This window comes from Camelina sativa, chromosome 4 (assembly GCF_030686135.1).
Source record: "Camelina sativa cultivar CO46 ecotype springtype chromosome 4, ASM3068613v1".
In the NCBI taxonomy this organism is placed as follows: domain Eukaryota; kingdom Viridiplantae; phylum Streptophyta; class Magnoliopsida; order Brassicales; family Brassicaceae; genus Camelina; species Camelina sativa.
The window spans coordinates 6,215,597-6,234,350 of record NC_141883.1 but is presented as its reverse complement, the minus strand read 5'-3'; the positions used below and the strand labels follow the sequence as shown (position 1 = coordinate 6,234,350).

The 18,754-nt window shown below is 34.2% G+C and overlaps 4 protein-coding genes and 1 pseudogene across 13 annotated transcripts; 2 read left to right on the top strand and 3 right to left on the bottom strand.

The window, feature by feature from the left end:
- The first annotated feature begins 861 nt into the window (after positions 1–861).
- On the top strand, positions 862–2,026 carry LOC104783610 (putative F-box protein At1g32420 pseudogene; annotated as a pseudogene).
- Positions 2,027–2,805: 779 nt separating this feature from the next.
- On the top strand, positions 2,806–4,823 carry LOC104779979 (putative elongation factor 1-gamma 2). 3 transcript variants are annotated; one of them, XM_087509990.1, is made up of 9 exons: positions 2,806–2,902; positions 3,002–3,057; positions 3,250–3,399; positions 3,485–3,545; positions 3,633–3,685; positions 3,759–3,873; positions 3,998–4,335; positions 4,424–4,482; positions 4,573–4,823. In XM_087509990.1, the coding sequence occupies exons 5-7, from the start codon at positions 3,663–3,665 to the stop codon at positions 4,196–4,198; spliced, it is 339 nt and encodes a 112-aa protein (XP_087366116.1). In that variant the 5' UTR covers positions 2,806–2,902; positions 3,002–3,057; positions 3,250–3,399; positions 3,485–3,545; positions 3,633–3,662; the 3' UTR covers positions 4,199–4,335; positions 4,424–4,482; positions 4,573–4,823. The 3 variants fall into 3 exon arrangements, with proteins under 3 accessions (XP_087366116.1, XP_087366115.1, XP_019100103.1); XM_087509989.1 differs by having other exon boundaries at positions 4,424–4,823; XM_019244558.2 differs by having other exon boundaries at positions 2,807–2,902; positions 3,772–3,873; positions 4,424–4,823.
- A 2,104-nt stretch (positions 4,824–6,927) lies between these two features.
- On the bottom strand, positions 6,928–9,166 carry LOC104779978 (F-box/LRR-repeat protein At3g59210-like). 2 transcript variants are annotated; one of them, XR_015596592.1, is made up of 5 exons: positions 9,089–9,166; positions 8,446–8,525; positions 8,147–8,298; positions 7,390–8,066; positions 6,928–7,293 (listed from the first exon to the last, which is right to left on the bottom strand). XR_015596592.1 is itself a non-coding variant. In XM_087509988.1 (4 exons), exons 3-4 carry the CDS (start codon positions 8,274–8,276, stop codon positions 7,657–7,659), a joined length of 540 nt encoding a protein of 179 aa, XP_087366114.1. In that variant the 5' UTR covers positions 8,277–8,298; positions 8,446–8,525; positions 9,089–9,165; the 3' UTR covers positions 6,928–7,656. The 2 variants fall into 2 exon arrangements, 1 of the variants encoding a protein (XP_087366114.1); XM_087509988.1 differs by having other exon boundaries at positions 6,928–8,066; positions 9,089–9,165.
- Positions 9,167–10,990: 1,824 nt separating this feature from the next.
- LOC104779977 (uncharacterized) lies at positions 10,991–11,325 on the bottom strand. Its single transcript, XM_019244391.2, has one exon. It carries the CDS (start codon positions 11,297–11,299, stop codon positions 10,991–10,993), a length of 309 nt encoding a protein of 102 aa, XP_019099936.1. The 5' UTR covers positions 11,300–11,325.
- Positions 11,326–11,763: 438 nt separating this feature from the next.
- On the bottom strand, positions 11,764–18,446 carry LOC104779975 (putative leucine-rich repeat receptor-like serine/threonine-protein kinase At3g14840). Of its 7 annotated transcripts, none has more exons than XM_010504418.3 (23): positions 18,268–18,446; positions 18,029–18,188; positions 17,570–17,641; positions 17,393–17,461; positions 17,234–17,305; positions 16,846–16,917; positions 16,674–16,745; positions 15,700–15,771; positions 15,539–15,610; positions 15,367–15,438; positions 15,212–15,280; positions 15,036–15,107; positions 14,884–14,949; positions 14,710–14,772; positions 14,580–14,621; positions 14,470–14,504; positions 14,013–14,386; positions 13,587–13,917; positions 13,363–13,481; positions 13,048–13,258; positions 12,682–12,919; positions 12,450–12,600; positions 11,764–12,358 (listed from the first exon to the last, which is right to left on the bottom strand). In XM_010504418.3, the coding sequence occupies exons 1-23, from the start codon at positions 18,359–18,361 to the stop codon at positions 12,002–12,004; spliced, it is 2,955 nt and encodes a 984-aa protein (XP_010502720.1). In that variant the 5' UTR covers positions 18,362–18,446; the 3' UTR covers positions 11,764–12,001. The 7 variants fall into 7 exon arrangements, with proteins under 7 accessions (XP_010502720.1, XP_019100101.1, XP_010502721.1 ...); XM_019244556.2 differs by having other exon boundaries at positions 17,548–17,641; positions 18,268–18,356; XM_010504419.3 differs by lacking the exon at positions 14,710–14,772.
- Positions 18,447–18,754: the final 308 nt, after the last annotated feature.

The following is an 18,754-nucleotide window of genomic DNA, read 5'->3' as shown; positions in this document are numbered from 1 at the left end:
TAGAGATCAACACAACATACCTGTTTTAAAATATGGAGAAATTGATTGATCTTGATTACCAAATAACCACTACAAAAAGAACAAAAAGAGGGGATGAAAAATTAGAATCTGATGAATCATATAAAAGACCAAAATTATAATACAAAAATAAATTTGAGAATATGATAATAGTTTAGGGTTTTATTTCTTGTTTTTGAGTTATGGAGGATGGTTAGGGTATCTAGCATTTATAATAGTAAACGACATATGATTTTAGGGTTTTGACTAAGACGGTGCATTCTTGACATATTTTTTTGATAGAAGCCCATCTAGATTTTTTGCCATTTTTTTAAATAAATTTTGACTTTTAATTCATATATTTTCGTAATTAATTTTTTTAATAATTTTTAAAAATTATAATAAGGATAAAAACGTCCAGATTTGAATCTCATTAATGGCAAATTAGTAACCTAAATATATTAGATAGGCAAAAAAAGTCATTTTTTGTGAACAATGTGGTGCGTTTCAGCAACCTAAATAGGCAAAAAAAACTTGTCCGAAAATGTTTAAAGGACAATTTTCATTAAGGACAAATGAGGTCATTTTTTGTGAGATTGGATGTTAGCCGTTTCGACTATTCCTTTAATATATTAGATAGTTTGTGGAAATTTTGGTATGAACAATTTTAAGACAAGTTTAACATATATACAAGTAGAGAGAAAGGAAACTTTACATATACCTCTTCTTTTTAAAATTATTTCCTTTTCAATGAAAGTAAATATATATATACGTACATGTTATTAAATGCTTATATGTTTTCTTGCTAATTATTATCTATCTATATAGCCTAGAGTAGGGTCTCTACAATACAAAACAGAGGTGATGAAAAGAGGGCGCGAAGAGAAGAACAGCCACGAGACCTTACCATCGCCAACACGACGTTGTCACGATGGAGTTATCTATATACCTCTTGATCTAACCGTGGAGATACTCAAGAAACTTCCGACGAAAACTCTAATGAGGTCCCAATGTGTCTCGAAACAGTGGTCATCATTAATCAGCTGCCGTAGAGACTTGAGAGACTCAATCTTGACTCGTTCTTTGAATCAGCCTCCGCGTGATGCCCATATCATCTCCGACGACAGTTTTATAAAAAGTATCATAGCCTTCTCGTCTACTACTAGCCCTCTAAATACTGACAATGGATTAGTATTAGTCCCTGGACAATATCATCAATACGTCCGTGGCTTGGTTTGTTGTTGGTCAAAATATTTTCGTCCTAATGTGCTAGCTGTATATAACCCTACCACAAGGCAGTCCTTTGACTTACCAGAGTTGAAATCCAAGCAAATACGTGGTTTCTTCTTCGGATACGACCCTTGCAAGGATCAATACAAAGTATTGTCCATGCCAGGATCCAATTGGGGTGAGAGTTGTCAAGTTTTCACATTGGGAGATCCCACAGCTAAGCAGTGGAGGACCATCCAACCAGTTATGAGACCTCAGTTCATGTTGTTGCCAGGTGATGTTTGCATCAACGGGATTATCTATTACCGAGATGCGAATATAAATTTTGATTATCATTTTCCTGAAAATATTAAATTGATGAGTTTTGATGTTAGCTCCGAGAAATTTAATCATGTCGAGGCTTCAAAACTATTGATGCATATGCATCGCGATTCGACTCTGATCAACTACCAAGAGAAGTTAGCACTCACTTCTTGCGAGATAAGCGGTTTGGAAATTTTGGTTATGGAAACACAAGGTTGGTCCAAGTTTTTCGTTTGTGAGATGACGGGTTTTGAACATTGGATCATCTCCGGTACTACTCGTGGTGGTGAGATCGTTTTTGTCGAGAAAAGGTACAGCTCTCACACCATGTTACGTGTCTATTATTATGATCTAAAGCGAAACAGTATGCGACATGTTGACCTCAAAACGGAGATAGGAAGCCGTAAGAGATACATGTCTACAATCTTGACTGTTCCCGATCATGTTGACAACATTATGGGTTTGCATTATAAGACAGAATGAATACTAGTTAAGAATTTTCCAAAATACAACGTCTTGTCGTTCGTCTTCTTTAGTAATAACGCTAAATATGTTACATATATGCCCTAATTATCAATAAAAATAAGGGACAATTGCATTTTTTGTACCTTTAATTGTATTTGAATAAAATCGTAGACCCCATATTCGATATTCAAGAAACATAACCACTAAGCGTGTTGAAATTACAGTTGACTCCCTTACGACCAAACAAAAAAATAGAAGCCAAAATGACAGATGTAACCCGGAGGAAGTATGCAATAGATTTCTTTAAGGTCGATTGCAAATTAACGTCAACTAGAAGACATAACAATATGTATACTCCTTAATTATAGTTTAAATTTTAATTAAAAAAAATATAAAAAATAATTTGATAAACCTATTGACCAAATAATAACCACATAGACTTTCTGCATTGAAATAAAATAAATTTACATATAAACGAGTCAAATTAAGGGAGTAAAGGCTGATTATGTTAAAATTATTTGATTTAGGGTTTGTTTAAGTAGACTTCTCTGTAGACTATTAGTGGTTGATTTTGTTATGCCATCAACTATTAATATTAGTCCTGGACATTCGGTCAGAACCGAGAGAACTGAACCGATTAAACCGAGATATTCGGTTTTCGGCAGCATCTATGAGAGGATCAACAAACCGATCGGCAAAATTAATTTGGTAATTCGGTTTCCGGTTCGGTTCGGTTTGGCGAGGCACATAACCGATCGGTTTTAATTAACCGAGTTGTATATATTTAATTTTCACTATTTGCCCTAATTTTACATACACTCTTTTATACGATCCTCGCCGCCGCTTTTGTATCCTTCTCTCTCGCTTTGCTCAAGCTCTCTCGGAAAAAACTACTTCAGCTTCTCTCGTAAGAATCCATCTCTCAACTTCTTTTCCTTATCGATTCTCTCATTTCCAAATTTTATCGACGACTCATCGTTTACTTGTTGTTTTCTTTTGGTACTAGATCTGAACTCAGAAGATCTCCGAGTTCGTATCTTCTCCGTTTGAGCAATGGCTTTGGTAAGTTTCTATTACACGTGATTCATCACTTCCTTAGCTCATTATACGTTTGACTAGAGCCGTGTACGATTGATTTCACATATATGTTCGTTGTGTATCTTGAGAATTCGATTTTTGTGTTGCATAGAGAAGCTGATGTGTTAGAGTTTGATTGGTGAGTTTTTTGGGAATCTTACTACTTTTTTTTTTCAGATCTTGCACACATACAAGGGAAACTAAGGTGCCTTTAAGGCACTCGTTGCTGCTGAGTATGCATGTGTGAAGATCGAGGAGGCTGCAGGTTTTCAGATGGGCGTCACTAACAAATCCCCTGAGTTTCTTAAGATGAACCCTATTGGAAAGGTGTGGAATCCCTTTCGATACGTTATCTGTTTCCATTGATGTTTGCTGTGATTTCTTATCTGATAAAAGGTTATGATCTTACTAGGTTCCTGTGGTTGAGACTCCTGAAGGTGCCATATTTGAGAGCAATGCCATTGCCAGATATGGTACAAGTTCTTTTTTTTTTCTCTGTTACATGATTCATTGCTTGAAAGTGTATTCAAGGTAATGACTGTTTTGTTGTTCCAATGCAGTGAGCCGTAAGAATGGTGAAAACTCTTTGAATGGATCCTCCCTCATTGAATACGTAAGCTCTTGTTAATCGTCTTGCTTTCCTTTTTATTATTTCTTGCACATTTTTTTAATGTCTATGTGTATAGGTTAACCTTTCAGGCTCAGATTGAGCAATGGATTGATTTCTCCTCGTTGGAGATTGATGCCAACATGTTGAAGTGGTTTGCTCCTAGAATGGGCTATGCTCCTTTCTCTGCTCCTGTAAGCTTTCCTTAATTTTTGTTTCTTGTCTCGTATACTGTGCTAAAATCTTGCTACCCCTTGCACTCTAATACTAATAGTAGACTAGTGTTCTCATCTTTATAATGGTTTTGTATGAATGAAGGCTGAGGAAGCAGCTATTTCTGCATTGAAGAGGGGACTTGAGGCTTTGAACACACATCTCGCTTCCAACAGTTTCCTTGTTGGACACTCTGTTACCCTTGCTGATATTGTAACCATCTGCAACTTGAAGCTGTTTCATCATGGTGGAGATGAAGCTGTTTCTGCCATAGTTGAATCTCTGCTTATTGTTCTCCAACCTTAAACCGTATTAGGTTGCTTATGTATTGGGCCAATTGCAAAATAAAACTGCTTTGGCTACTGTAAGCAAAGTACTGAGAGATGCGAACGAGCACCAAACGAGTAGACATGAGGCTGCAGAAGCGCTTGGTTCTATTGCAGGTATCTTTCCCAAAACACAATTCATTGCTTGAACTACCATAATTCCATTGTCTTTACTGACTTCTTCACATTACTCGCCTCTATTCAGATGAGCAGAGCATTGCATTGAGTATGTTGGAATTTGAAAATTCCGGAAAATCATTTGAGGTAAACACTTTGATCTCAAAACTCTTGCCCTCATATCTGATGAATACTTTGGGACTGTGAATATGTAATGACCCCCCCTTGTTCACTAAGGATGCTCAAGGATCTTCACCATTATTCAAAACATTTACCAACAAACTTTAGCAGAAAGCAAACATTTTTCTACAGAGATAGAAGCTACTTTAACAACTCATATTGCACGATTATTAATTTATTATAGTTATCTTCGTTGTGTAAGCTTAAGATACATTGTATGATGGGTATGGAAGTTTTCCATTGTTTAAGTTAAGAAAAGGGCATGTGACATTGTAAACCAAATCCAAATAAAATTCTGTTTAGCAACATTGGGCAACGTTTGAGCTATCTTTTGTTCTCTAGGATTCTATTTACAAATACAGACGTATAATCGAATTATTAGAAACTGGTTTCAGAGCTGTACAAAATCCATGGTTAGATAAGTGTTGCTTAGCAACATTGGTCAAACGAAAATATAAGCACGATCATTAATTAATTTAAGTTGAAAGTGTTTTTGTAAAGAGAGCACGATCATTATTAACTACTAGTTGTGTAACAGTTAGAGTCTTAGAGATAGAATTGTTGTAGAAATTTTTTAACTTAAATATCAATAGAAAAAAAGAAAATGAATATTAATTGTGTGAATGTGTTGTATCGCCCACTATGAATTTGTCGCCGTCGTTTCATCTTTGAACTAAAAATTCAAAAAAATCTTTATATATATTCAATTATAGACTTTTTCAATTATACAGCCTTCACAAAAAACTCCAACACATTGACTTCCAAAATAAGTCTAAGTTAATGATCTAACTGCCTAAGAAAACCAAAAATTTGATTTTTCCATATGTATAATATATAATCATGTCAAAAACATACAAAGGCAAGTACATAACATATATAAAAGAATACAACAAGAAAATCTTAAAAATTATTCACCAATTTGCAATAAATAGGCTTTCAAATTATGAAGACTTCATGTTTATGTCAACCGTGTAGATATAAACTAGCCTCTATGAAGATACTTCCCTTGAACTCTATTTTGTGTGGTCTATTTTTGCAATTACAATTTAATAAAGCACACTGGATGAAGTCTACTAGGATAGTTGACTTCTTTTGTTGTCTTCTTTTGTTAATTTTTTGGTCAGTTTTGCAATTAAAAACATAGAACAGAGTAGACTTCTTAGAAAGTTTCAACAAGTTAACTTCCATTACAGTCTACTCTGATTATTTTTGCAATTGACCAAACCATTGACTTTGTAGTAGACTTCTAGCTAACAAGTAGACTTCATCTATCCTTCAACTAGAAAAAGTAAACTTCGTTGTGGTTAGTTTTGCAATTGACCAAGTTTGACTTTTGCCAAGTAAACTACGTACGAAGTCTCCAAGAATGTTGACTTCGTTTGCAGTCTGCCGTGGTCATTTTTGGGGTTGACCAACATTTTAATTTTTTAATTGGTAAACTTCTTTTGCAGTCAACTTATTAATTTTATATCAATAATATTACGGTCAATGCTTTTATATTTTGGTCAACACCAAAAATAGCCACTATAGAAGTCTATTCTTTTATTATCGTGAGAAGACTTCGTCCGGCAGTCATAACTAAAAAGTCAAGAATTTGGTCAATTGCAAAAATACACCTTAGTAGACTGCAAACGAAGTATCCGACGGAAAGATTATAATGCAGTCTGAACAATATTTTTTTTTTTTCAAATGAAATTAAGGTGACTGAAATTTCAGTCTACTGGCTCGAAACTCGATAAATTTTTAATTGCAAAACTGACCACATAGTAGACTTTACATGATATTATGACGATTAGAATAACAAATGAAGTCTAATTTCGCAAAAAATCAAGGAAAATCATGAAATCTACCAAAAAATAACCTTATCGGTGGTTGTTTCGCAATGCCAAGTACTACGGACGTCTTCTTTAGTCACCACAGAAGAAACCCAGAACCAATTTAATCACTATCCAAGAATCACGACATATGACAAGATGAACGCATTTGCAAATTTTTTTGGATTAAAATGGAGAGGAGATGGAAGAAAATGAAGTTCTCATAGCATTGTGTGTTATTTAAGCTAACAAATTTGGGTTGTTGAAGCATTAAGAGTTTCAAATTTGGTTGTTCATGGTTGTTAGAAAATTGATGGCGGTGGCACAACCGTAAATAAAAGAAGAAGATGAGGATATGGATGTAATAAACATTTTTGCAAGAAATTCAAATAAATCAGAAATAATGGCATTTTTGTGAATATAACGAACACATAAGGATTTAATTGGAAAAAAGTGGCAAATGTTGGAGAGAAAAAAAAGAAAAGTCTAATCTTGCAATTGACTCAAGTTAGGAGTCTTGTTTAGCAAGCATCCCTAAAAATAATTTCACTGTGTAACACCAAACCCTTTCTAAAATAGATTATAATAAGCAAGACCATTTTGTTTTTTTAATAAGTGTTTATTTTCCAAAGAAAAATGTTATATCAGATGGTCCATAAGAGAAAAAAAAAAAAGGATGATATGTTCTATCTATTCTTCTTCAAAACTCATCTCCACTTCCTCCAAAAACTGTTTCACGTCCTCCATTGAAGATTCTTTATCTTCACTACATTCAAATTTCTTGCTCACCTTCTGCAAAAGGTTGACCAAAACACCAAGAAGCATGATTTGTTACTTTGAGGAGCAGTGTTTCTAGATTTGGACAGTTATTGAGCAGAGCTTGCAGAAATTCCCATCTTAGTTTTGGGCCAGTCTTCTTCTCAATTGTCAGCTGACTCATGTTTTTGAACACTGGCATATGATCCTCCGTAAGCACCCCGACAACAAGACCATGTCAACTAAATCATCACAGCAAAAGGCAAAAGTAGTATTCAGATTCAAGAGACTGAGATCAGCAAACCTCAAGAGTTTCTGACTTTAGGACAAGGATCTCAACGTTGCTGATAACCTTCCAAAAATCTGTAACATCACCGGCTACATTCTCTTTTTCTTCTTGCTCTGCTTTTCTGCCAAGTTTAAGCTTGGCCTAAACAAGCTTATCAAAGTTGGTTGTTGGATACTTGCTAGCATTATCATCTGAATATTTAAAGTACAGAAGATTTGGAGTGTCAAATGACACACTCTTAGGACGTCCATTATGGCCTTCATCATCATCAGATTCAGATTCCTAGCAGATCTTTATTCTCTTGAGACTTGTGCTACGCACACAACAAACATCCCGGTCATGCCACCTCATGTCCACCATAGCTAACTCCTCAAGAACAGGGCAACTTGAGAGAAGCTTCAACTGAACATCATCAAGACGAAGAATCTTCAGACTTGGGAGATTACAATCACCTTCCAGGTCAATGATGCAACAATCCCCAGTGCCTATTTCCAGCCTAACTAGTTTCTTGGCCACAAAGACGTCTCGAGGTGGTCCGGACCAATTATTCAGATTATATATTTGTATCTCAATATTTGACACCTCGTGTTGCAAAGCATAGCGTATCCAACCACCAACAGGTTCTCCATCAACGCCTTCAACAAGATACAAAGAGAACTTCTTTACCAAAGCATTTGCTCGCGAAGGCAAAACTGTATCAACAAAGTCGACAAAAGCCAACCCATCAGCACCTTCGTCGTATCTAAATGAAAGGTTTGGTGAGAAGGCTCACGCATAGCGCCAGCTTTTTGAGAGAACGGAGTAGTTGCAGCAAATTTTATTGGCAAGAAAGACAATATGTTGCAAAGTAAACTCTCTGGTAGATTGTCCAAACCAAAAGCGATCCTCTTCCTAGCAGACATAGCGACACACTAAATGCACGACCTGACAATGACAATGAAATGACGTGAGGTTACATTATATTAAAAACGACCAGCAAAAATGTGGCTCTAGCATCAACGCATCATAAGTTCTGTACATCCAAAATAAGAGATGAAAGATTCAAAGTTGTAGATATACAAAACTACATACCGTGTGCTAATGGAAAACCATCATATTGTATCATCCCTAATGCAAACCCCTCAGCACAAAATTTACAATCCTCGCAGAATCTTAGGAGAAATAGAGATGAAAGATTCAAAGTTTTAGCACGTCAATATACAGAACTACAATACTTTATATCCCACAACCAGAGATAAAAGATTCAACAAAGTTGTAGCACATCGATATACAGAAGTACATATTGTACGCTAAAGCAAAACCCTCAGCACAATTAAAAAAAAAGAAAACACAATTCCAGCAGAGTTCTAGCATGTCACTATACAAAACTACAGACTGTAACCTAATGCAAAACCCCTCAGCACAAATTTCGCAATTCTCAGTAGAAGAACTAGACGACATCGCTTGCAAGTTAGTTCGGAACAAGTTTAAAGAACAAGATGTGATCTAAAACCAGCGAAATCGAATCACCATTTCTAAACTCTATCGACTCTATGAAATCCATCGACCGTGTCGTAGATACCAAACAAATTTCATAAGAATCAAGGCTAAACAACACTAAAACACGGAGCCGAATCGAGGAATCAAAACAGAGGAACCCTTACTTCGCATAAGACACCACAGAGAAACGAAATCAAAAGCGATCTGGAGAGTTTTAGGGTTTAGAGAAACACACCTTTTTGTGAAATCCGCGGTCAGGTCTAGAAGAGAAAGAAGAAGGAAACGCGGAATCATGACTCGCTCATCTGATTCTGCTTTGGGACTGAGCGAACCACTCTTAAGTGGACTCCGGTTTAGTCCGGTTTAATAAAACACGCCATTTTAAGCTATGATTTCACACTGTTTTTCTTAATTTGTAAGCATATTATTATTATTCCAAAGCCGGTTTAGGTTTTATAGGAGATTTGTGAAATTATCAGATAATTACTTTTGGATTTGGAGCAACAAGTCATTCCATTAATAACATTGAAACTGTTCACTCTAATTAATTAAATCCACTTCCTAAATACTTACTATATATATATGGGACTCATGGACCATATAATTATTAACATATACTGTACACAACATTTATTTAAGAAAACTATGTATTAATCAAGTAACTAACTGGGATCGGATTGGGTATCTATCTAGATTAGGAAACAAATTTAACCTCGATCTAAAGTTAGTTAGTTTATCCGGATCTGATTTTTTGTTTTTTTTTGCCAGATTCTACCTACTAATCTACTCTCACTTGGGTAATAATTATTCACTTTATATTTTATATAACCAGTGTTAATATTTCTTTTATTCTTTATTTTTTATTTTAATTTTTCTTATATTAAAGTAACACTAAATTTAAATTTAAATATAAATGGGCATGATTATTTAATAGTTTTGAATATAGTTAAATGGTTCTTCTTTTGGCTTAGGTGGACATCATTTCTTTGGTTGGGAGAGATAAAAAATTTCCCTTGTTAATTTCAAATTTAATTGATACACACTAACACACAAATTGAATTTGGCTTAAGTGGTTTTTTCTTATTATCTGACAAAATGAATTGATTTAACGAAAAAAAGGATATAAATATATCAATGTGTTAGGTGGATATCCTTTGAGTAATAAGAAAATGAGTAAAAATCAATTTATTTTAGCCAAAAAATTATTAAAGGAATATATTTAAGATATGTTAATTAGAAAATTGTGACGTTGTGATTTTTTAGATTAATTTTTTCTCGCACTGACAAATTCATTACTATGTAACATGTAAATATTTACGTAAACATTTTTCCGTGCTGCACAGCATGGTAACTATCTAGTTGGTACGTATTTTTGTTTTGAGAACAGTGCATGGTACATAACAATGTTTTATTCATAAACATAAACGTTAAGACATAACTGAAATAAGTAAACATTGGTACGTATGTTTTGTTTTGAGAACAGTACAATTGTTTTTGTTACCAAAAAAAAAAAAAAACAGTACAATTGTTTTTGTGTTCCACTTCCACACACACTCATGCAAACGAGAAGTTAGTGCCCTAAAGCTCCTCGCAAGTTTAATGGATTCAAATTTGAATATGACATTGCCTACGATAGGAAACAAATATTTAGATATATCAAGGACCGCTCTTGGGTGTAGAAAGATTACGGGTCGAATATCTACATTTCAAAGGTAATATATATGATTATATTACGATACTTTACTTTCAAGATTTATCCTTTGTATGGTTTACATATGAAATACGATTCTAAGTCAAAAACATATGCTTTAGTTCATGGATTATTATTAATTAAAAAATTGTTAACATTGCGAAAAATAATAATTTTACTATGTTCACGTGATTGATCTTTTAAATAATCTACTATGGGTGTTTTCGAAATAAAATTTAAAAATTAAATCCCAACAAATGAGAGATGCTTACATGTTATAAGTTGATATCCTTTTACAGTATAAGGAAGAAGATAAAGATAAGACCCCAAACATCCGATAAGTGTCGAGTGAGAAAAAGTGAAAGGAATTTACCATATAATTTAGAAATTACAAAGAAATTAAAATTTATTCATTTCTTTATTGTATCATTAATAGATACAGAAAACTTATAAACTTGATGGTGGAATATCATCTTTATAAACACAAATTAATCTGAAGGCAGTAATAGGATAAGTTTTTCCAGGATAGATACGCACGACGCAAGAAGTAGGAAGTGAGAACACTGCTCTACAACAATCCCTTGTTAGCTGACTGTAATCTTTCTTGTATGCTAATTGCAACGCATGGAAACATCCCGGTATCTGGTCTATGTTGGTTCTCGAACAATAATTTTTCTGAGCTTTCGATTGTTGGAATATTAAAGCCGAGATGAGGATAAACAAAAAAAACATCACTTCAGTTTGTATTAGTTTCATTTTTGAGAAGATTGACAAAGAAACAATTGTTTGTTGGTTCGGAAATGTATGTAGTGAAGAATCTTTTTTTTCGGAATGTATTAGATATTGTATATATAGATGATTGTTTTTTTTTTCCGTCGGAAGTATATAGGTGAAGAAAGAAAGTTTGACTATAAGAATCTTTTTATACCTCTGTTTAACCCATAAAGAGAGTTTGACTACAAGAATATTGCAATGTTTGACTACAAGAATAAATTCCAATTTGTATATTATTTTCAACATTTAAAAGTATATTAATAAAATATTCTGGGTGGGGAAGAATATAGGTTTTAGAATGTTGGTTGAAATATATTTACATTCTAAAAAAGTAAAAATTGTGAAAACCAAATTTAAATATATCAATCTTATATATATTGGTTGATAATTAAATTGTACTATTAATGCCTATAAAATGATCATACGTATTTTAGAGAGAAATGAGATGATGAAACTAGTACATTTCCTTCAGAATTTCAAAGAACACATACATAGTTATATATAGAGCAAGTAAGCACTCTCTGATTTTTACTACGAAACTACTCCCACTAGGCTTTGCTTAGTACTAGATTGTAGCCTAGTTTTACAAGCAACTTAAACCACTCCATTAGCTTAAGTAGACTGATGATTCCATCTAGTTTAGTTTCTCTGATTTCCTTACTTGGTTTGAATACAAAATAGACATTACTCAACATAATCAAGCTGAACAGGATAAATAACGTCGAAGATAGCCCGATCAGTCCTACTCGTTATCTCTTCTTCACCTATAGTCGCGAAATGTCTCTTCATCGCTTTCACGTTCTCTTCGTCCTTTTCGCTTTCTTTGTTAAACGAAGCTTCTAGAAGCTTCTCAACATTCACCGTCGAATGCCCTTCGAGCATAGTCACCACCGTAGACATCGACGGTCTATCCCCCGGAGCTGGACTGGTGCAGAGGATCCCGATCTGAATCATCATCATTGCTTCTCGCATGTTGTAATCTGTTCCTAGCCTAGGATCTACAACTTCCAGCAGTTTGTTTTGCTTCCTTAGAACATGTACCTGTGGAAGACAATGAGATTCAGATCTACTATATGAGTTAGGTTTAGAGTTTAAGTATTTAGGGTTTTAGCTGTGAAATAATGATATATACCCAGTCAAGAAGGTAGAAGATATCGTCCTTGTATTGAGGGCTTCTGTTGCTCTTTCCATGAACGATTTCCAGAGCCACAACACCGAAACTATAGACGTCGGCTTTATCTGTCAAATGGCCTCTCATTGCGTATTCTGGAGCCATGTATCCACTGCAAGTTTTTCTTTGGTTATATATAAGAAGTCTCATAGAGCTGAAACATCTTGTTTTTGATTACTGATAGTTAACTTACTATGTTCCCGCTACTCGTGTGCTCATGTGTGTGTTTCCTTGTTCATCAAGCTTAGCAAGACCAAAATCCGAAATCTTTGGGTTTAGTTCCTTGTCCAGCAATACATTAGTGGCTTTGATATCTCTATGTACAATCTTGAGTCTTGATTCCTCGTGGAGATAAGCTAGTCCTCTCGCTATTCCCATGCATATCATCTGCCTCGTTGGCCAGTTTAGTTCTATCTGAGTCTCTTCAGGACCTTTAAATTTGATAAATTTACAAAAACATTGCTGTTTGAGCAAAACAATAATTTGGATTGGACTAAAAAGGTAAGAAATTAGACGTTTTAAGCTAAAATTAGCTAGGTGTATAAAAGGGTTGACTAACCAAAAAGAGCTCGCGCGAGGCTGTTGTTTTCCAAGTACTCGTAAACTAGCAGAAGCTGATTACCTTCTACACAACATCCATATAGTTTAATCAAATGAGGATGCTGCAAAGCGGAAATCATAGCAATCTCGTTCAAGAACTCTCGATTCCCTTGATTTGATTTTGATGATAGCTGCTTCACTGCGATAACGGTTCCATCAGCTAACATCCCCTGTATTCATACAATGGACAAGCATTAAAATTCATATATCAATGTATATCATTCATCTCCCCTTCTCTCAAATTAGCAATGCCATATCACAGTATGATGCTAACCTTGTGTACAGGACCGAAACCGCCTTCTCCGATCTTGTTTGCCTGATCAAAGTTATCCGTAGCAACTTTGATTTGCCTCAACGAGAACGAACTAATCTGGTAATCTAAGTTCTTAAAATCTGAGGTGAAGAAACACAATTAAGTTAAGGTAGAAACGAAGAGACAAGAACTCAAAATGAATTGGAATATTAAAAAACAGTTTTAATTAAGTGTTTTTTTAGTACCTTTTTCCATGTTACTCTTGGATCTTAAGCAACCTCTCAACCATAATATACCGCCGACTAAAAGCACAAGAAACACTGTTGTAGCGATTACAATACCAACCACTGTACCAACAGAACTTCCTCCACTACCACCAGTTGGATCTACCGATACTGCTGATATTAGAGAACCATATACACCACTCATAGGAATAGCTTGAGTTCCTTTCCCAGCCCACTGCAATCTTATCTCCAGTTTGCCATTTGTAACCACTACCGGAAATTTCTTAACCACAGCTCTTCCCACACCTTTTGCCTCATCAACAATATTGAAATCTTTCACCTCAAGTTTACCCTGCAAATTATAGTATATAGCACACACCAACCAGTTGATTCAGGCTACACAATTTTTTTCTGACAATCAAGAAACACGTTTAGTCAAAAAATTACCTGAACGTATATGTCAAAGAATCGTCTTCCCAAACTGCTTTCACTAAACATAATTTCAGCGAAGTGAAGATTAACCGTATATGATCCCTCTCGAAGACAAAACGCGTAATATGTGAGGGAGATGGCCGAGAGCCGCGCTTGTGTATAAAGCCAAGAATCTAAGTAAGAATTTGTTATCTCAAGCTCTGATGATTTTTCCCATACGGTGTTTCCACTATTCACACGATCATCGTTCAAGAAGTTTCCCGTGTTGCTAGAAACCCACCCGTTTCTACTATCATAGAAACCGTGTTGATCCCATGTGTCACCGTCATACTTAGTCCCATTGATTGTTATTTCATTACCACCACAGTTTATATGAAGGCCGTCGAAAGCTATATAAGAACAAATTATTTGTAGATGCCCAGATAAGCATTCGATATGGTTTTGTAATGTATATATAGCTTCAAAGGCTTACTTTTAGGACAGGTGCTCAGACACGAAACAGTTGAGCTGTAACATATAGTGTGACTGTTAGATAGATACAAAGCTTTAAAAAAAGTTATAAGGAAATTAAGAAAGACTTACGAGTTATTTGCCGCTAAAGGGCTTGTGCTTGAAAACATATTCCTGGAAAAAGAAAAAAAACCTAGAAATCATAAAGCATTATAGCTAATTTGAAACCATGAGAAGTTAAAATGTTTATTGTTCTTCCTACACGGATATATGTTGACATTTCTCGGTTGTAATATCTTTGGAGAAGTTATTGTAACTAAGATCACTGCCATAAAAGATACAATAACCAAAGAAAACATTACTTCTCAGGTTGTAATGTCACACTACGTACAAAGAAACTGTGTTGTATATATAAATGTAGGTGGAAATAACTCACATCGTGTCTCCTTTGTCTGTGATCCAACTTGGTACTATTCCATTTAACTTGTTACTTGTAAAGTATCTGCAAGGTCGCAAAAAAAAAAAATTCATTACTCCATTGAAAGCTTTTAGTGAAACAGAGGAAATAAGAGGAGAGAGCATGCATACATGTAATCTATATCTGAAAGAGCAGTATATGCGTCCGGGATTGGTCCACTAAGTTTGTTAAAGCTAATATCTCTGAAAAATGAGTCTCACAAAGTCAGCTTAAATTCATTTTCTTCAATAATTCGATTTTATGCTTGCCGAAAAAGGAAGGGAAAAACAAAAAAAAAATTACTTACAAATGCTTTAAGGTTCTGCTTCCAATATACGCAGGTAAGCCCCCTGTAAGGTTGCAGTTTCTAAGAATCCTGCAACGTACACAAAATGGTAGTTAGCTAAATAAAGGTGAAAAGAAACCAATACCAAATTCGTTTAGTCTTAGGCTCGAGCTCACAATCTCTTTAAGGATGTCATATTTTGTAGAGGCGGAAATGGAGATTCAGGTCCGCTCAAGTCACTGATTCTCCTACAAAATTACAAATGTGGAAAAGAGTTAGAAATATATATTATTGAAGAGATTGAGAGGCAAAATAATGAATCCCAACACATAAAGTTTGTGTACTTACAAGTCTGTTAAGGTTCCCAGAAGACCAATGGCACTAGGAATCGGTCCATTTAAACCACTTGCTTGAATGACACTGATTGATGAAGCAAAGCAAACATAATTTCAATCTTTTATAAGTAACAAGAAGTGAGAGAATCTCATCATGCTGTAAAGGTTGCTTACAGTCTCTCAAGTCCTGTCCATTTCTGGATGAAATCTGGTATAGTACCAATGAACTGGTTGTCACTAATACGTCTGTAATCAAGAATATGCGAGGTTTTACTCTCTTAATTACCATTTGACATTTGCCCTTCTAATACTTCTAATAACATGTAATATATCTATTACTGTATATGTCTTAATTATTAGTAATTTATATTCACATTAATTTATCAGAATTAATTTATCCATTTCTTGTACCAAATATATCTATATATATATATAAATCTCAACAATTAACGATCACATATTATATAGGTGAACTCAAGCTAAATAAACCAAATCCAATTAGGAAAGTCTTGGGGTTAATATATATACATATATATATATATATATATTAGATGATGCAAATATATATAAGTTATTTTGAGTCCTTAAAATTTTAAAATATTTTGATTGCTCATCTTAAATTCAAAAAGGTGTTGTGTATTACTTTAAAAACATGTCAAAATTGGATCAAATTTTTTATTAGATCAAAACGGGTTAAGATTTTATTAGATCAATTAAAAGCGTAATTTTTTGGATAAAAAATTAAGTGCATATTTATAAAAATAAGAGAAATACCCTAAAATAACACTAAAATAAGTTTTCTATAATATTATAGCACACACTTCATAAATGTTTTGAAATAGCAATATTTGACACATTACAATATTTTTAATTATTTTTTAGAATTTTTGTTTTTAGGTTTGGGTTCTGTAATTTACATGCTATAGTTTTGAAGGTGTGAGATTTTTAGTATTTAGAGTTTAGGGTGTAATTAAAAGTTATTAATTTTGAAATATATTGTTATTTTTAAACTTTAGAGATGGTGTGCTAAATTTGGAAACAAAACTTTAGAGATGGTGTGAGAATTGCCCAATAATGACTCAAGATTAAGTAAAAAATCTCCAACAGAACATATGTTCATAATCAAATAAAAACACAGGAATACTTACAAATTAGTCAGTTTAGTTAGGTTGGCAAATGTACTTGGTATTTGCCCGCTCAAGTAGTTAGAGCTTAGAAGCCTACAAAGATAACACAGACTCTCAATCCCAGCAAAGACCAGTAACTGTTAGAAGAAAAAAGAGGAACAGTTTGGGAGAAGTTGGAAAAAACAAATCTTACAGTCTTTGAATGTTCGGTAGATTCCCGAGCTCTGGAGGTAATTTCCCTGAGATTTGGTTGTATTCCAAGGAACTAATAAAACCAAATGTTCCGGAAATAAAAAAAAAAAAAATGGAATCAGAGATTGCCAGATTTTGAGTAAACTGAAACATTACTTAGGAACGAGATCAAAGTGTAGAAGTATCTAGAATTAGTTAGAATATATTTCTAATAACTATCCCATTAGTATGTATTTGTGTATATTCGGAAACTAGGATAATTAGGTTTATCATTGTCATCTCCTCTCTATATAAACATATGTACCTCAACCTCTACTATTATGAGAGTCAATACACAATTATTCGTATCATAAACTCTCATCACTCTTGTCACAAAGAAGTGTACTCACAGAGTAAGAAGGTTGGAAAGGTTTCCAAGTTCTTTTGGGATTGGACCACTTATCTGGTTTCCAAGTAGTGAGCTGCATTTTCAATTTTCCAATAAACATACTCAAACAATCAAAACGTGTAAATAAAGTTCGTATGAAGCGAGATAAGCATTTACGTACATGTTTACAAGTGATGAGTCTCCCCATTTGGGATGAATGGACCCATTGAAATAGTTTCTAGAGAGATCACTGCAGAGAAAGAAGAGTGTGACCGTTAAGTTAGTTAGCGACAGACACCAATGGTGGCCGATAGTAGTAACATTAGAGGGTTAAACATCGGTGAGCGAATCCGCTTACATCTCTTGAAGGAAAGGAAGTCTTGAAAATTCTGTAGGAAGAGATCCTTTAAGGTTTTGTTCCCTGAGAACTCTGTTTTCATTATGATAAGAGGTAAAAGAAACATTTCGAGTTAATAAAAAGGGTCTCCAAATTATAGAGGCATACTATTATTGTAAACTTTCTTACGAATAATTTGATAGATAATAAAATTCTACTTTAACCCACGTTTTAAAGTAATTATGAATTAGTTAGAAATCGATAAAAAAATATTCGTATGAAAAAAAATAATACCAAGAGAAAATGTTAGGAAATTTCCTACCAATTTTCTACAACACGAATAGTCAAAGGAAACACGTAGAAAATTGGTAAGGATTCAGTTGGAAAAAATAAATTCACCAAATTTTATGACCATGTTGATATAGGAACTTTAAGATGATGTAAGGGAAAAAAAAAAAAGAGAAGAATAAACGAACGCACATGCCGGTGATGTGGCAAACGACGGAGGAGCAGTTACAAGTAACACTTTCTGTGAATCGTATACCATTCATCCCCCATACAGATGAACTAACGCCGCATGGATCCACTTCGAAATCCCAACGCACTTGCAACTTCTCCGCTACACCTCTTAACGCATCCACTGCGAAATTAAAATCACAAGAGAACTAAATTTTATACAAGGCACGCACCAACAGAAACTTTATATCTCATACACATACCTTCTTCTTTGGGTGTTGTTGTAGCGGATACGAAGTTGGAGAGGACAAGAAAAACGAAGAAGTAAGGTAAGAGAAGTTGTCGATTGAACGACATTATAACATTCGGGACTTTCTATTATTAGAGGAGACAAATGGGCATTGATTTAGACAAAATGGGCATTTAAGTCATCTACAAAATTTACAAAATTTGTGTGATTCATTATATACAGCAAGAGTGGTCTTTGCCGACCGAGTCAGTCAACAAAGTAGTCTTAGGTATGTAAAGAAACATCAAAGGGATTTTTGTGCCATTAAAAAAAAAACTTATGAAAATACCATTTTTTAAATAGTTTGTTGAATTTGCCTAAAAAAATATTTTAAGTATTTTCAATTTTTTTGCCACAACATGTAATTTATACCAAATACTAAGAACAAATGAAACCGACTAAACCAGCCAAAACGAATAAAACATATATTAAATAGAATTTTGTAACCTAAAAATTGGCAA

Coding starts and splice junctions, on each gene's coding strand:
- LOC104779975 (XM_010504418.3), bottom strand. CDS start 18,361: ATGTCGTTCAATCGACAACTTCTCTTACCTTACTTCTTCGTTTTTCTT. Junction 16,918..17,233: donor CTTTCCAACCTTCTTACTCT/GTGAGTACACTT, acceptor TGGTTTTATTAG/TTCCTTGGAATACAACCAAA. Junction 15,611..15,699: donor TGGACAGGACTTGAGAGACT/GTAAGCAACCTT, acceptor TTCATCAATCAG/TGTCATTCAAGCAAGTGGTT.
- LOC104779977 (XM_019244391.2), bottom strand. CDS start 11,299: ATGAAACTAATACAAACTGAAGTGATGTTTTTTTTGTTTATCCTCATC.
- LOC104779979 (XM_019244558.2), top strand. CDS start 3,346: ATGGGCGTCACTAACAAATCCCCTGAGTTTCTTAAGATGAACCCTATT. Junction 3,400..3,484: donor AGATGAACCCTATTGGAAAG/GTGTGGAATCCC, acceptor TGATCTTACTAG/GTTCCTGTGGTTGAGACTCC. Junction 3,874..3,997: donor ATGCTCCTTTCTCTGCTCCT/GTAAGCTTTCCT, acceptor GTATGAATGAAG/GCTGAGGAAGCAGCTATTTC.
- LOC104779978 (XM_087509988.1), bottom strand. CDS start 8,276: ATGTCTGCTAGGAAGAGGATCGCTTTTGGTTTGGACAATCTACCAGAG. Junction 8,067..8,146: donor TCAAAAAGCTGGCGCTATGC/GTGAGCCTTCTC, acceptor TTGTTGATACAG/TTTTGCCTTCGCGAGCAAAT.